Genomic DNA, 18,096 nt, shown 5'->3' on the forward strand with positions numbered 1-18,096 from the left:
TGAGATGCATCACTCCCCCAAGTTTTGTCAAACTACATCAGCGGTGTCTTGGATATCACATGTGACGGACAGACGAATGAATGATTCCCTCCCTGCAGACACGTTTTGCCAACTTTTGCATCTGAAGTCCATGTTTTTCACCTGACAGTTAACACAACACTATGCAATTAACATGCACACATAAGGGAAAATGACTAGCTAAAATGATGATAACTAGTTACTGTCACACTTCTGAGGATGGTTGTTATAATTAGTAGAGTAAAATTAGGATTCCCATGGCAGCGTCGCTACAGAGGAGGCACCGTGAAGACCGGAGCCCATGGGAGAATTAGCGCTAGATTACAGACTTAATCATGGCAGAAAATACTGCATACAGTCCAAGTGACGATGAGGAAATTGTTAATCCACAGAGATTCCTATCTTGGTAAACATTTTCCTCTCGCTAATCAATTTTCTCTTTTCTTCATCTACAAAAATATCCACTCCCGTAAGTGGCTTGGAGCAGCACTGAGTCTGTATTTAAGCAGGAGAATTGTTCTGCCCACAGGTGAGACCGCCCACCTGTTTCCCATGCAAATCAAACATTTTCAAGTGTTTTTCAAGTGTTTCGATGTCATCTTATTGAACGATCTGCATATTCTGCCTCGTTTCAAGATGTTAACTGCTGTTTGAAGAAAAAAAAATAAAATCCTGTAACCTCTCTCACTTTCTCTCGCTGCGTGTGTGTGTGTGTGTGTAGGCACAGTCAACATTACTAAGCTGTTTCCAGTGCCTGCACATCATTTTCTTCCCACATAGCACACACACAATTGATCTTTAAGTCCTTTCCTTATTCATTCAGAAAATAGATGCACGCTTGATGATCCATGAGGTGTAAATGGTTTGTTACCTATGACAATAAATGATTTATTATTGTCTGGTAAACACTGATAATTAATATGTGACTGATTACCTTTTCCCCCTCCCTCCCTCGTCTTAAATATAAGATGAGGGAGGGATATGACCTAAACTTTTTATGGGGCGTCTGTAGCTCCTTCATCTCACTTAGCGACACGACAGCCAGCTCATAACACCCTATTTGTGTGGGAGAAATGAGGCCACATTTAAGACACCAACGCATTAATTTCCTCAAAATAATTAAACAGGAAAGGAAGAAATAATCAACCACATAATTACTTGTGTCTTTTCCGCCTATTTGTCCAATTTGGCAGCGGCGGCCCCTTATCCAGTTTCACCATTTCAGTGTTAATGGCATTACAGAGGTTATGCTGCCACTAACTTATGTCAGATTTGACTGATTGGGAATGTGCTGACGATTAGCTGGCAGCCTGAGGAGATTAGGATGCCTCATACAAGCTTTTATTCTGTTTTTCTTTGATGTCACTTTCATGTCAGATATTCTTTGTCGTCTCGTTTGGTTTCACTCTGTCTACACCTTCATCTTACTGTCTAATATAATTCTGCCGGGGTGGCCTTCTAACGCTGTCTTTATAGCATTTTTTGTTAGGATTTCATTGCAACTGTAGCTCGATTGTTTCTAGATCTGTGAAGAAAATCTAGTTCCAGTTAAAATGGGTGATGTCAGTATTTGAGCAGGGTGAACACAGCAGCTGTGTTTGCTAGTTGGCCTTTTGTGACTTTAGCTGCGTCAAACTGCCAAGACAAAAGCAAATCTACAACTTACAGAGCTTGCCCTAGTTGTTTTATACGTCTACTGTAGTTATTTTAGTGTGCACAATAGTTGCACACAAACGCTCATTATTTTTTCTATTGAGTTTCTACTAAAGTTGCAGCAGACAGACTTTATAATAAATAAATTCACATCCTTATCGCGTCTTTGCCTGTTGGCCTGCAGGTCACTACAAACTCACTGAAATCAATATAAAATGAGGCTATAGGATCAATGTCAAAATACACTACTCACAAAAAGTTAGGGATATTTGGCTTTTGGGTGAAATTTATGGAAAATGTAAAAAGTTCACGCTACAGTGATATTATATCATGAAAGTAGGGCATTTAAGTAGAAGCATACACTGGTGATTTCCTCATCTCAAACAATTTCTTGAAACAAAAGCCAACAACAGTGGTGGGTATACCACAACAAAAAATGTCAATGTCTCAATAACTTGTCATGTGCCCTTGAGCATCAATTACAGCTTGACAACGACGTCTCATGCTGTTCACAAGTCGACTTATTGTCTGCTGAGGCATGGCATCCCACTCTTCTTGAAGGGCGGCCCTCAGGACATTGAGGTTCTGGGGTAGGGGAGACCGGGGCTGGTTGTCACACGGGTTGGTTGTCACATTGCTTATTACAGCCACACTAGACGGCGCTGTAACATGATATTGACATCAAACAGTTGGCCTGACATCCTGCTCATTTTGCACTGGTCATCTTGTTGATAAAACACAAAACATTGAGGTGAGGAGATATTATGTGATTTGTATGGGCCATAGTAATTTTTTATGTTGGTATTGTTTTTGTATTAAAAGCCTGTAGGTTATTGGTCAATTAAAAATCAAACACTTCGGCAAAAGTCGAAGGTAATAGCTTTGATTTGAGTCAGCTTTTAGCTAGCTAGCTAAAGCCATGTGGTGGCTAGCTTAAAATGTTTGTCAAGAGGTTGGTTGGGGATGGTTGTCTCACTGCTCTGGGGGTTGGTTGTCACACGTGTGACAGCCCAGCTAAGGACTTCGATGTTAATTACAGAACATTAGCTCGTTTCTTGTTACTTGTTAGCTGTTTGTGTTTTATCCCAAGTTAGGTTAGGCAACTTCTGGTCATATTTTTCGATGGGGAAATCAGTTCAGAAAGACATTCAGCATGGCAAACATGTTGTAGTCCATATATTCTCAGGTGTTTTTAATTATATACACACACACGCATTAATGTTGATGTTATGCATGAAATGTTTATGTTTTTAATAAAGGCTAGATTTTTTTAGCACTGTAAATTCCTTAATTTCACCTCTTATTACAGAGGACAACTAAAAAAAGAATCACCTTGTTCAAATTCATGTTTTAAAGACAAGGGGCATTGATGCGTACTATTAGTATTCATTTTAAAACATATTTGGTGTTTCTAGCTTAAAAAAATAAAAAGTTACTTGTTATTTTAAATCATTTTTTTTTTTTTTTACTGAAACCCCATTGATAACTATAGGGACAACCAACCCCATACCTTGTGACAACCAACCCAGTGATGGGGTTGGTTGTCACAATGTGTCAGAGTGTCTTTGATGTTTAATTACCGCTTTGTTACAGTAAGTTGAAAAATGAAAGGGATACACATTTCAAGCAAAGATCTTAAGCTTCCATTTAATGTAGGAATGACTATTGAAATATGTTCAGATGATGAGCAATTCACACAAGAGTAAAAGTGTGACAACCAGCCCCGGTCTCCCCTACAGAGCTCCGAGCCTCTACATGGCGACTCAGCTGATCCCATAGGTTTTCTATGGGATTCAGGTCTGGAGAAAGTGCAGGCCACTCCACCTGAGGTACCCCAGTCTCCAGCAGCCGTTCCCTAATGATACGACCTCGATGAGCTGGAGCATTGTCGTCCATGAAGATGAAATTAGGCCTGTGTTGTTCATGCAGGGGCACAATGACTGGATTAATGATGTTATTCAGGTAGTATGGGCTTGTCACTGTACCATTCACAAAGTGTAGGGCAGTTCTGTGCTGACTAGACACACCTGCCCACACAGTAACACCACCACCACCAAACGCTCGTCTGGTGACAACAGTGGCTGATGCATAGGGCTCTCCTCGGCCATCATTTCTGCTCAGCATGAATCGGCTTTCATCAGAGAACAGCACTGAGGCCCACTGGTCCCTCGTCCAGCGTAAATGCTCCCTGGCCCATGCAAGACGATGACACCTGTGCCTGGTGGTGTGGTCAGGTACCCTTGAAGGTCGTCTAGCACGCAGACCATGCTGATGTAAACGGTTTCGAATGGTCTGACGTGACACTTGGGTGCCTCTCACCTCCCTTAAACGTGCCTGGAGTTGAGTGGCATTCATCATCCGGTTCCGCAGGGCACTGTTCACAATGAAGCGGTCATCAGTGTGGGATGCGGCCAAAGGACGTCCACTTCTATGCCTTTCTGTGACTCTCTCTGTCTCATACAGATACAGATACAGTCTCTCTGTATCTCTGTTGCAACCTGCTGATGACACTCTGTGACACTCTAAGCTCAGTGGCCACTTCCTTCTGAGAACATCCTGTTTGAAGCCTCGCAATGGCGAGGTGCTGCTGATCAATTGTTAGGTGTCGTCTTGGTCTCATGATGTCAAAATGTGAACAGCATGATGAGGAGGACTGTTTAAATACCAATTCTAATTGAACCAGGAAATTTATTGGTCGATTCATGGATCAAACACCTGTTGTGAATTTTGCCGTTAAGCTCCTTGTTAGAGAACAGCAACTTGTGCAAAAAGTACTGAAACATTGAACAGTTGGACATGTGCATTCAAAAGTTTACAGAAGGTCACATTAAGTTCACCTGTAAAGATTATAATGCATTTTAGGTTCATCCTGAAATTTCACCCAAAAGCCGAATATCCCTAACTTTTTGTGAGTAGTGTAGATGCTGGTAATATATGCGGTAAACTAAGCTGTGGTCAAAATAGGATTTGAAAATAAATACATTTTGATGTTGCTACTGATTTGCATCTAAGTTTAGTTGATACGTCAGGAAAAAGATAAAGAAGAAACAGGAAGGAACAATGTGTCACTGAGAAGTGTTTGAGTCCAAATTGGTGCTGAGGGTGGAAAAAATCGGTCCTCCATTTAGGCCTTATTGAACAAGTTAGTCTCCCAGTTGGAATTACGACTAATTTATCAGTCGCTAACTGTCTCATATTTGAAATATGGAGTTGTATATTCTAAACTTGGCTGCACAGACTCCTGATGTTTTGAGACTTGTAACAAGGAATGTGCAGATTGGAGGCAAAACACCAGTCTGCATTATATAAAGTGTGTTTCATCACAGTATAGAGTTGAATCTCCTGTTCAAATGGTATAGGTATAATGGTTTATAGTGGGATTTTCCAATGTTCTTGACCTGCTTTGATAAATATAAGGTAGATAACTGCTGGATAATCATCAATACAGTTGCTGTAGTCTTTGACTTGGACCTGTGCCAGCAATATTCATCATGTCATCATATCCAAGAGATTTTAAAAGTATTCTGATGATTTTGTCCAAACACTGGTTGAGTCTGTTCCTCAAGCTGGGGCTTCCCACTCCCGAGCATTACAGAGAAAAACTCTCCCTGTTGCGTCACTTTGAAGACTTGCCACGGCGAACTGAGGAGTGTAGGAGAACATAAGGCAGGAAGGAGAACCATGCAGAGGAGGAGAGATTAAGGTCAAAGCAGAGGAGGAGGAGCAGCAGCTATTGGCGAAAAAAAAAAAAAGCCAGACAGGGAGGAGAGGGAAAACGAGAGGCAGGCGGGGAGAGAGCCAGGTCCTGAACTCCATTATGGTGTAATTATCTGGTCTTGATGGCAACACATGCGAGGCGACCGAGGGCAAGTATACAGTATGGGTAAACAAAAAGGCAGCTGTGACTAAGAGGAAATAGCCACATTAAGCATCCAGAAAATAGCTCAAGGTGTGTTTGTGTTTATTTGTCTCAGGAAATTCGCTGTAATGTAACATGGACATCGAAGTCTGTTAAATTGATGGTTTTGCCTCTATAAATCCATACCTAACAAAAGGCATATATTTAACAATTATTGCTAACAAGCAGAATGCTACCGTCCTCAGCTCCCAGAGGATGAGTGTGTGCACGCATGTGTGCTCATATGTTCTGTATTGATTTGGTGTGTCACTACCTACCGTGCCCAGTAAACAGTGTGTGCATCAGAGGGCCTGTTATTGCGAATCAATCAGCCGATGTGGACTGATTCAAAGTCAGTGCTCACTAGTAAGACTACTCACGTGGGTGCTGCTCATAAAGCGACTATGCAGCCCTTACATGCTGGTTCCACAGCTAAAATGGGCTGCAGGTAGACTGTATATTATGCTGTTAGGGGATCTGCCATCTGAAATGTGCAGTACATTGTAAGAAGCACAAAAACAACAGTGAATAATGAGAGAACTGAAGTGCCACAGTGAACTAATTTTGTTCCTCAAACAGAGGTCAGTTTGTCTTAAGTCAGAGGTTAATGAGGTCCCCCCCTGCCTCCTCTCTGCACCTTGAAAGAATAAGATTGAAGACTGAGTGAGTTTTTAAAATGGGTTTTTCTGAGGCTAAAGTCATTAAGTCTCTGTCTTAATGTGTGGCTGTTGCTGTTTTGTTTGTTTTTTTTGACACAGAGGCAAGATAATTCTGCTGGTTTCCAGTGCAATTTTAGAAATGTAAAGAAACAGCTTTCTTAAACAGTCAGATGGAAAATCACCATGCATCTGTCCATATTCCCCCTGCATGTTACATCTCTCTACTGCCTTTTAAATAAATAATTAGGAGGAGCCAGATAACGGGTGGTCATCCCTTCTTTTCTTCTGATTTTAAAGGGATGATTTTCTCTCAGTTTGTCACTTTTTTCATAATCTATGTCCCTGCATATTCTTGACAGTTTGACTGGTATTGTATGTTTGATTTGTGAGGGTTTTTTTTGGTCCGCTTGTCCCTCTTGAAAAAAAAAAAAAGGGTCTTGTAAAAGCACTGGATTATGACGGCATGGCGGATGACTTGCCCAAAGCAAGGCGAGGAAAGAAAACTTGGCATGAGATAAGACAAGTCATATTACTTGTCTAAGCTGGCTGCTGATATTCAGAATCCGCCGATTGACTGTTTTCTTGATGCATGATAATGGCTAAAATGTTAGGAACATGACTGGCAGGCCCAGACTGGCCCCAAGACGTCTGAGCTCATAATCTTAGCCTGTTAGCACCCAACAGCAAACTTCCTCACCTCCTCCTGTCCTCTGGACCCTTTCTCAACCAGCCCAAACCCTCGTGTGACAATCTCCAGCAACCCCCTTAGCCTATTTCGGATACAGATAAATGACTCAGCAAGCGGTATAATGAATACAGAATAGGCAAACAAACACATTAATTAGCCTTTTCATACCCTCCACTGACACCGAGTCAGAAAAAAATTATTTTCTGCTCACAAAAAAGCGTGAGATAGGCTTACAGGTTTGACGTACAATGATGAGATCATGACGCTACTAAAACCGGGTGACAACTAGGTGTGTAGAACTGTGTGTGTGTGTGTGTGTGTGTGTGTGTGTGTGTGTGTGATAGAGAGAAGATGGATGGTCCTCATGCGTGCTTGTCTTTCACAGGCACTCAGAAGAAGTGGCCTGTTGTGTGGGTTCAAACAGCCAATCAGAGTAAGTCATTAGAGCTCAGTGAATGTCAAGAGGCTGCGCTGGATATGCAAACGGGCCGTTAGCAGGCCGGCCGGCCACACACCGAGCCAGATCCAGCACTAACCCTAACCCCAACCTAACACTAACCCTAACCCTAACCCACACACCGAATCAGATCCAGCACTAACCCTAACCCTAACCCTAACACTTACACTAACATTAACCCTAACCCTAACCCTAACACTTAGATCCAGCACTGCTGTTAGTCACTCTGGAAAAGCAAGCATGGCCTGGCCAGTATCAGCGTGATAATGTCAGCGAGACCAATACCAATGTGTATAAGTGCACACACACACACACACACACACACACACACACATATATATATATATATATATATACACACACAAACCCATCTAATGAAGTCTAACAAATGAAAAAACGGGTACAAATCATAGAAACTGAATGGGAGTAGAATGGACATTCCCATTGAAATCATCATAGCAGCAGTCGCCATTTTTATTTGAATTGGTGCCATCGCCAAGACCTGTGACCGGGCTGACGTCTATAAACCTGTTTGATCCAAACTGCTGCGAGTCGCAGACTCACTCAGGTGACGTTTTGCAGCAGCGACCAAACAAACAGTGGAGCAGCACGAAGGCTGGAGAGGCATCGCTGTGTCTCTGTGTGTCTGTAGCCTTACAGACTTCACGGAGGGCAAACTTTACAGATGGATTATACGGAGGACTTAACACCCCCCACTGATCTGTGCTGTCGCCATAACAACTGACAGAAATCTCCATTTTCTTTTGAACTCGTCAAGTTTGATGTTCGTTCTACTCTCATTCAGTTTCTAAGGTATAAATACATACACGTACACACAGGTACTCACTGTGTAAGCACATTCACACACACACACACACACACACACACACACACACACACACGCACTAAGTCACTATCTCTGGCACATGCACATATATGCACACACACATGTGCAAACATACCAAAGGCATACATATACACATACACAGTAGCATGCATGTACACACATACTTAAACCCTCAAAATGTGCAAGTGTGTGTGCACACATCATAGGACTCACACAAACACACTATACAAGCACTCTGGTGTAAACACACACACACACACACACACACACACACTTGCGCACTCATGCATGCACAAACCTGCAGAATGAGCAAGACCCACTTACACCCCCAGAGTAGCATGCATGCCCACACACAGTTACACACTGTCCAAACACTCTTACACACGCATGAGCACGTGCACACACTCACACACTCACACACACACTAAGTCACTCATTCTAACACACATGCACACCTCTCTTGAGGCCCGTCCTCCTCCATTTGCCTCAGAAACATCACAAAGTAAGCTGGTTAATGCTGCAGAAGTGGGCTGAAAGAGCCAGTGGGCAGGAGAAGAAATAGAGTGGGTTTAGAAAAAAGAAAAAAAAAGACAGAGAGAGGGAGTAGGTCAGAGAGGAGAGAGAGAAAGCTTTCCTATCCGATGACAGGCGGCACCCAGTTGCCCGTCTGACTCGGCTTCTGCTCTTCAACTCTCAGCACGACTCTTTAGTTTTCTCTCCCCACCGACGGGGCAGAATGTTGTTCGGCTCTCGAACCGAGCCGCCGCTGAAAGCCAAGCTAAAGTTACAGACCTGATTTCAACAGGCTTGTTCACGCTGTGCCCTGCGAGTGTGTGGGCCCTCAAAGCACCATCCTGAAAAAGGCCCGCTTACACAAAGAGACGAGGAGTCGGGGTGGGGGGTGGAGGGGGGTCGGGGTGGGGGCTACAAGTCTGGAAACAAACGTTCTGCATGTTCTTGAGCCGGTGATGACATGACGGGTCCATTACTCGGTAAGCAGAACTTTTAGTTCCTGTGTGAAACCTCTGACTGAATGAGCACAGAAGGATAACTGCAGCCGGTAAGACTTTTAGTGCAAAACAGATCCAGCTACAGCCAACAGCAAAAATCAGGATGGTCACTAACAGAGAATCTTCCTGGTGTATAGAAGGTGACACATTCAAATTCAGGATATATAAAATGGTTTGGCCTTCTGTCCACATTGAACGGTGTTGTAGGACTTTAGGAAAATCACCCCTAGAGCAGAAACTACAATATGGTAATGCTGATGTCCCTGCCTTGACCCGGCTTCTTCACACTGTCACCACAGACATTATTTTGGTTTGTAACCTTCCTCATCCTCTCCCACAGAGAGTGAGCGCTCCATCCAGAAAAACCTGGATTCACTAATGAAAGTTTTAACCCCGCCAAGCCGCAAACACAATGTACAGTTTACTGACATTTCATGATTTATGAGTAATTAAGTCCTAAAATGCACTGATCCAACATTTTATCTAATATGCATCTTGCTTACCTCGTTGATGAGGAACTGCAGCTGGAGGACAGCTGCTCCGCTCTCGTGCTGACAGTAGCAGTCCACGCCGGGCCGGCCCAGTCTGAACACACCGTCAAGGAAGTGTACAGGAAGTGTTTGATAATGCATGGCACATCTGTGTGTCACGGGCTGTGAGATACAACCATCCACACTTAGTTATAAATAACTCAGTTAACAGGAAAATAAGACGAGCATCAGGAGGATGGATAAACTTTTCATGGACTACAGAGGTCAGACAAATGTATGAAAATTACATTTTGTTTTGATATGTCAAAACCCACTCACTTGCCTCACAAAGGGTCGAACCCCTCATTTTATTTAATGGCACATGTCATCATCTTAGAGATACACATTTATTTTGAGATTTCCATGGCACACTCGTGTCACCATTTCCGTCCAAGTGCACCGCTTTCCTCCACGTTCAAATAATAAGATAATGTCAGCCGCAGCCAGCAGCCGAGAAAAAGACGATAATGATATCTACTCCCCTCTCGGGAATAAATCAGCAGTGTGGAAATATTTTGGATTTCAGAGAAAGAAAAACATGTCAACTGACAAATCACATGCTGTGTGCAAACCAAACCAGTACAAGATAAAATACACAGGAAACATGAAGAATCTGGCCAAGCACAGAGTTGAAATGTCACTGATTGTGTTGAATGGGCATAATGATGTTGTCTTGAAATAGATTGTAGGCCCCTGAACTGAATCAATCAAAACTGTATCGTGGCTGACTTTGTGATATTAGCAAATATTGTATCATTGTCCAAAAAAAAAAAAAAAAAAAAAAAAAAAAAAAAAAAAATAAAACTTGTGATTTCCATCCCTCATGCCCTGTGAGCATCATTTCAAATCATATTTTCTCATTTTGAAAGTATATATATATATATATATATATATATATCTTTTTTTTTTAACTCTTTCACATTGTCATAAAAAAAATGAGTTTGCATCTGAAGTCACGTGAAACCAAGGTGACGATGCTGTAGATGCTGTTTCTCACCTCATTTGCACATCTTTTCCAAGGTGATGTGCTGAATGTTGCTGCAGCACAGAGCCACCGCATCTCAAACACACACACCAGACATTCACTCAGTGAGTCGAGTGACTGGGGACTGGAGGGAGTGAGGATGGCTGTGTGTGTGTGTGTGTGTGTGTGAGCGTGTGTGTGTGTGTGTGTGTGTGTGTGTGAGCGTGTGTGTGTGTGTGTGTGTGTGTGTGTGTGTGTGTGTGTGTGTGTGTATGCGTGTGTGTGTGTGTGTGTGTGTGTATGCGTGTGTGTTGGCGAGGGTACAGCTGAAATTAGAACAATAGACGCGAGGGAGGAGTTTTATGGGGGCATACTCCAGTTAATCCAGTGGCGACCCTGGGATTTCAAGCCGTCTCCTGCAGGAACTGTTCCACAATCAGCCTGGAGATGTGAGGGGACGAGCCGCTAATGATGCTAATAATGTTCACAGCCACAAGACGCTGCAGTGATTCGTGCCTGATGGGCTGTGGGACGACAGAAGCAGTTGCAACCACGTAGGTAGCATTCTTATTCGGCTTATTCGACACAGCACCTCGAGGGCAGGATTCATCTGATCCCCGCCACAGGGATGATGATACATGAGCCACGTTTAGGGGCTCGCACGAGAGAGAAAGTGCAAAGAGATGCACAGCTGCAGCTGGCTATTCACTAATGAATTATTATAAATCAAACAACCCAGACTAAAAAAAAGACATCTGAAAGAAGTAGCTGTGGTTTCAGAGAAGTTTTTTTTCATTAATGATATAATGAAAGAAAAAAATGGCCTAATTTGTTTCCAAAATTAGGCCACTGTGACCAGTGAAACAGGTCGGAATGAACACCGACCAACTTAGCAAAGTGACTATTCCATGAATTCATGTCCAACAACTACTCACTACTAACCTCTGGTCATGTAACTGGAGCTGCTGTGCAAATCACATAAATAAATCGATAATCTGACCGGATTACAGCTTCGGCTAGCAAACGAATAAGACGGTAGTATGCAAATATAAAGCTAATCTGATGAATCGATGCTAAAATGAGTAAGGCCAAAACCAGCATAGAAATTAAGTATGTGTATTCAATACTGTTGAATTGGCCAAGCAGAAACTTTAGAAATACAATTTACATTTCTCAACCATCATGAAAACCCAAAATAGACATAGGAAGGTAAATGATGTCACCTGAAAGGCCTCAGAAGGCAAGACACTATAAATATAAAATATAACATGACATGAGCTGGGTCCAGTTTTTGTGCCCACATCCATCAGGCTGATGAACGGCTGATCTACTGACCTCTTTATTTATTTATTTGTACATTTTATACAGTTTTTATACTCCTTTTTAACTAGTTCCTATTCTCTCACTACTGTGGATCTTTAATGCATGCATTGTGTTATTGTGTGGTTTCATGTTGTGCTGTGTCGTCTAGTGTGTGTCTGTGATGTCAGGTTTACACACTGATGCTCTTCCCAGCGGAATAATAAAGTTCTTTGAATTGAATTGAACTGAATGACAAAATAAACCATGGACTGCATACTGCCTCAAAACGTGCTGCCCATGTCCCTCTGCCCAAAAACACAGTTTATACTGACAATGTAAATAAAGCGTTGCATCACCGTGACATGCATGATGTGAAAACTTATATGAACCCCCATAGGCTATTATTTTGTGGGATTGGCTTATTTTTATCATCACATCACTTCACATGGCGTTGCTGAAAAAAAAAAAAAAAAAAGCGTGTTTACTGAACTGTGCTAAAGTCGGTATCCTGACACAGCCAAGTCATCGGCAAGAAGTCCATGCAGTTCAGACGGGGGAACGTGTTACGGCAGGAAGTGAGAGCCTCCAGCTCTTCCTCCAGAGCAGGTGGAAAGCAACAGGAGGGGGAAATGGCACTGCAAGAGAACGCAGCCAAATGGAGACGGGACAGGGCTCGTTATTTAAGAGGCTCACATTTCATAATGTCTCAAAATCCCTCAAGGGACGGCACAGACATCCCACATTACCCGTTCTGCAAAGTGCTGACCTGGACCTCAAACCACCCGCTTTATGTTGCATAAACAAATGGAACAGCAGACATTTCAACCATAAAACACCTGCAGCAGGTATTTAAGTGAAAATCAGGTAAATAGGTGGCCTCTAATCATGCTGGAAACCGTGTTGGGCTTGGTACTCAGAAAAGTAATGTATAATTCAGCACTTGCTACCAGACTCAGCAGGGAAAACACTACTTTCCATATTCTCTCCATATTCTGCCATTTCTCCTCTGCATAGTGAAGGTCAGTGACTAATTATGAGGAAAATGAAGCAGGGATGGGAGTAGGCTTTTTTTTTTCTTCCAATAATTAAATTTCACTGATATTCAGACGGGTGATACCAAAGGCAGCAATTTATTTTTAATTGGGAACTGTAATATTGTTACTGAAATAGCAGTAGTGAATCATTGCTTTACGGAAGTAATAAAACTGTAATGTGTGTAAACTGTGTGACGGCTGCGTGTGTTCAAGGATGCTCCTCAAACGGCAGTAGCACTGCAGGACTCCATCGGGAGGCCGGCAGATTGATAGGAGCCACAGCGAGCACATCTCATTTCAATTTCACGATGTGCTCTGGAGCCAATGGGCAGAAACATCCAGACAGTTTCGCCTGACCGCCTTATCACGTCTGAGCGCCGCGGGCTCTGATCTGACCTGCTGAACCTCGACCCATCAAGCTGCAGACGCCTGGAGCAGCGGTGAGGAAAGACAACAGCACACGGTTCAGTTTACCAGTGACCCTCTGCAAAAGTTTCATCTTGACCTCGTTTCAAAAAACTAAACTTTCTTAATGTGTGACTGATTTATTCTAAAAATTTATTTAGACATACGTTAATATAAAGGGGAGTCTACCTGTGGAAGCGTTCATGTGAATCAGACGTGTAAAAGCGGTAAAAACAACACCTTTGACGTCCGGTGGCTGATCAGCATGAGACCAGGGTCTAATCTAATCTGGCTTGGCTCATCCGCTAATGGCAGCTAAACTGGGAAAATAAAAGATAATTTGCCAGAATTTTTTGTTATCAGCCATAAAACTGCATCATCCATTATTTACATGGTGCGCTTTTGAGCTTCATATTTTAGCCAGGAGGCATTTGGCGGGTACATGGTGTTAATTTTGGATCCTGCCTGAGACACCAGCCACCAGCAGAAACAAAAGTCACTTATTATTTTGTGCAGTTATTCTGGTTTGATGTTATAAAATATCAGTTCAGGTCATAAAGGTCTAGGCAGGTTTATACGACCTCCCTTTTTTCTAAATGTATTCATACAACTGCATATATGGTGAAATATGTGTCTTTTTTTCTCATCACCTGAAGATCATTCCTCAGTAAGATAATTATCCAGATGAAAAATGTTTTTGAACCTTTTTCTACTTCATAAGGATTTCAGTCCAAATCACCTCCCAATGTTTTTTAATGCTTTGCATCACCATGTAAGAATAACGTCATGTTATAGAAAACAGGGATATCTCCTTTTGGAATCAAAGTCATGAATTTCTTCACAGCCCCTCTCCTTATCTCCCACACACACACACACACACACACACACACACACACACACACACGTGCATGCACCGAGCACCGTGGTTGTTTTAAATAGACTATCAAAAGGGAATTCTCCAATTGATTTCTTCCCTTTCCCTCCTTCCCTCCCTCTTTCTTCTTCTCTCTCTCCTTCACTCTGCACATCCGAATCGATTGAACCACCTGAGACGGAGAAAGAGAGGAAAAAAACGACAAAAACAAACACTGCACATTCAAACGAGGGCTGAGAGGAAGGCCCTCGAGCTCATCGGTTTGTGTGACCTGAAACATGAAACACCAAAATCAGCCGAGCTCGGCGTCTGCCTCTCCTCAGGCTGAAGCTCCACTTCAAACCAACATGGCGGCTAACAGCAGCTCCAAAGGCTTAAACGAAGACGAGTCGGAGGTGACGGCCTGTGAAGCTGTTGCATTATGGGGGATAAAGCTGATGTGTGTGTGCAGATGTGTCTGATGCATCTTGTCGTTCTGGCTGTTCTCCACGCTCCTTTACCTGCAGGGAGGCGTGGCGGCGTGGAGGTGTGGCGGTGTGGAGGCGTGGAGGTGTGGCGGCGTGGAGGTGTGGCGGCGTGGCGGCATGGAGGCGTGGAGGTGTGGAGGCGTGTCCAGCATACAGATGTGGAGGTCAGATCAGCCCTGTGGCTGCTGGACCTGAAGGAATGAATTCAAACGCCGAGGCCATCACCGTCTCCAGTCACTCAGGAGAGAGGAGCTGGTGAAAGTGTCTGTGTGTGTGTGTGTGTGTGTGTGTGTGTGTGTGTGTGTGAGTGTGTGTGTGTGTGTGAGTGTGTGTGTGTGTGTGTGTGTGTGTGTGTGTGTGTGTGTGTGTGTGAGTGTGTGTGTGTGTGTCAAGGGCTGACTTGGCAGTAAACGGTTGGTGACAAATATAAATCACTTCTCTGCTGGTCTCAAATTCACATCACACCTCGGGCCATGTCAGGGAAAAAAAACACAAAATAGATGTGATCAACACGCGGCGGCGAGGCGGCGGCGAGGCGGCTGCGTGGTCACGTGCGCCCACGCAGGCGGCAAACCATGTGCTCCTGCAAGCCGACGAGAGAAACTGTTGCACCTCCGGTCTCTCCAGCGCCGGCTCTGCAGATTTAAACTGAGATGTTGCTGCTTGACATTCAAAGCCGAGCCTCCGGCAGCCACATCGGCTCTGCTGCTGAAGGTACGCTGAAGACGGGGGGAAGTGGTTTGCATTTATCGGTCTAAGATAATAACATCTGCAAATCAGCATTCACACGATGCAAAACCAACCAAGAAATAACTGGCAGTTCTAATAAATTGCTGCCATTTTTCATTGTTGTGGATAAACAACTGATGTTGTTTCAAGTGAGGATGACAATTTGGAGCAACAGGCGCTAATCAGGAAGCTGTGTCTGTTCATCTCAGCTGGCACGACAACACTGAAGTCCATCAGAACAAAGGAAACCAGGACAAATATTTATGTTCAGTTTACAGAGAGGACGAGGAGGAGACGGATTTAATTGCGTTGTGAATTTCCTTCAGGATGAATAAAGTATCTATCTATCTATCTATCTATCTATCTATCTATCTACATGGCGCCTGACTAACTGTATCAGTAAACATTCACTGTGGAACCACAGTGGCAGAGAAAAGGCAAGCTGATCAAACCAAACACAGATTATTAAACTTATATTCTGCATGGAGGTCACACAGAGACGAAGATCAACAAAAACCTGCCGGTGGAAATGGTGATACTCAAAGAAAGAGTGGCGTGCCACATCTGGCTGCTCTTGAACAGAAAATATGGGCGTCGTGCTCGCTGCCGACCCGCCGGGCGTTTCATTATTCAGCGTGGAAAGTCTTTCACAGCACGCAGTCAGAGGCTTTGATCACAACTTATTCCAGAAACACTCTTTAAGGATGGATTTGACCATTTTGACACCAGAGACTGTGAGCTCGAAGCCTCTGGTTAAAAAAAGAAAAAGTCCGTATATTTAGAGACTTTGGTCAATAAAAATTCTCCAATGTCTGTTTAGAGAGCGCTGTCTCTATTCCACAGTTTTTTGGGTTGTTTTTTGCTTGATTGAACTTTGACTGTTAATTCATTGTGCCACGCCCAAACGATGACAGCATGAATTATCTGAGCTCAGTGACTGTGATCAGCTGAGGAACACAGGACAGGGTCACAGCAACAGCTGGCATCATCAGCCTGCCAGTACACTGTGCTGATTAGGGCTTTTAAGTAAAAATCAGTGTATGCTGTGTCAATAATCAATAATCAATAATCAATACAACACTGGTTGTCTGCAGGAAATACTTAACCTGCACTGATTACACACAAACATGCAGGAACGACAAGAATAACATTCAGATGAAAACTCTGAACAGTAGCAGTTAAGGGTTTTTTTGTTTGTTTGTTTGTTTGTTTTTGGCCTGAAGGTCAAAATTAAAAACACAGAATATCAGATAATCCTCAGATAAACTTGCATCAGTAAACAAGGGGATATTAGATATTACAGAACAGATGAGAGCTGGATATCAGAGGCATTGTTATGATTTCTACTTTGTTTGTTGTTTGTGGTTTGTTGTTTTGGTTCTGTCTCTCCTTAGTGATTCACTCATATTGCCGCTGATGCAGGATGTGTGCGTATTCCTCCACTGCACATATGGCCCTAATTTAACACGGCACACTGCGCTGTGTCGGCAGGTTCACAGGTTCTGACAGCGCGGCGTACTCCCTGCTCAGGAGCTGATGCTAAAGTCTGAGTTCCCACAACTTTCAGGAGGAGCGAGCTGGGCCGTTGTCCTGACTGGTAAAAGCGCTGACTTGGCAACACTTCTGCAAAGATGCACTATGCATGCACGATATAACCAGCAAAACACTGCAAGCTGCAAGTTGCAGGTGAATGTCCTGATTCGTATTTGGGGAGAATGAAGTATCTGGTGTGCACAGTGTACAAAACAAAACCCTGGTAATGTCCCAGCGCTGCCTCTGTCCCGGGGCAGCGGCTGAGGGTCATAAACTTTCAGCGAGCAAAGGGTTAAATAGGTTAATTAACTGAATAGCCTGATGCTTCACGACTGCGTTGATGTAACTGCTTTTAATTGACGTTTTACAGCATTCATCGACTCAGCTGCTTAAATAAAATAAAATAACACAGCTTTGTCATTAGGAATTAAAAAAACAAGTACTGAAAACTATTCACTGCCTTTGGGAGAGCTGGGCCTCCAGTGCACAGCCAAACTGGGGAGAAAAATCAAGTAAGACTACAAAAAAGATAGCCTGAAGCGCCTTCTACTCTTCACAGTCGGTTCTCCATGCCGTGGAAAAGGAAACAAAAGGCAGAACCTGAACTTCACGGGTTCTGGCGACTCCCTGGTTCACCCTTTATAATCGAAAAGGGCGATGTGGTGAGTTACTCTAAATAAGATCAACTGCTGATGGAGGTTTTGAAATCTTACATGGTGCACCCGTGTATGCGCACGTGTCTGTATGTTCACACGGGACGGCGTAACGCTGTGTTGGCATGCATCTGTGTCCATCCGTGTCCACACAGACTGTGGTGTGTTTTGGCTCCGGGCGGTGTGTGTGGATCCTGTCAGTGATCTACACTGAGGTGCAACCTGTCCGCCTCTGCCAAAATGCAGCGCTCATTAGGAAGATTAGCGCTCTGCATTAGCACCGCAGCCTCTGGCCATACACCAACACCATCAGCACGGCGTGCTGTAAATACCTGGCAAGGTGCACGTCTAAAAGCGTACAGGAGAGCAGTGACG

At 43.5% G+C, this 18,096-nt stretch overlaps 1 protein-coding gene across 1 annotated transcript in view; it reads right to left on the reverse strand.

The window, feature by feature from the left end:
• Positions 1-18,096, reverse strand: part of stxbp5l (syntaxin binding protein 5L) — a 240,638-nt gene that overhangs the window by 136,750 nt on the left and 85,792 nt on the right. Inside the window, exon 4 of the mRNA XM_030080730.1 lies at positions 9,734-9,815. Within this exon, the coding sequence (XP_029936590.1) occupies positions 9,734-9,815 (82 nt within the window). The remainder of the gene's footprint in view (positions 1-9,733; positions 9,816-18,096) is intronic.

This window comes from Myripristis murdjan, chromosome 21 (genome assembly GCF_902150065.1).
Source record: "Myripristis murdjan chromosome 21, fMyrMur1.1, whole genome shotgun sequence".
NCBI classification, from domain to species: domain Eukaryota; kingdom Metazoa; phylum Chordata; class Actinopteri; order Holocentriformes; family Holocentridae; genus Myripristis; species Myripristis murdjan.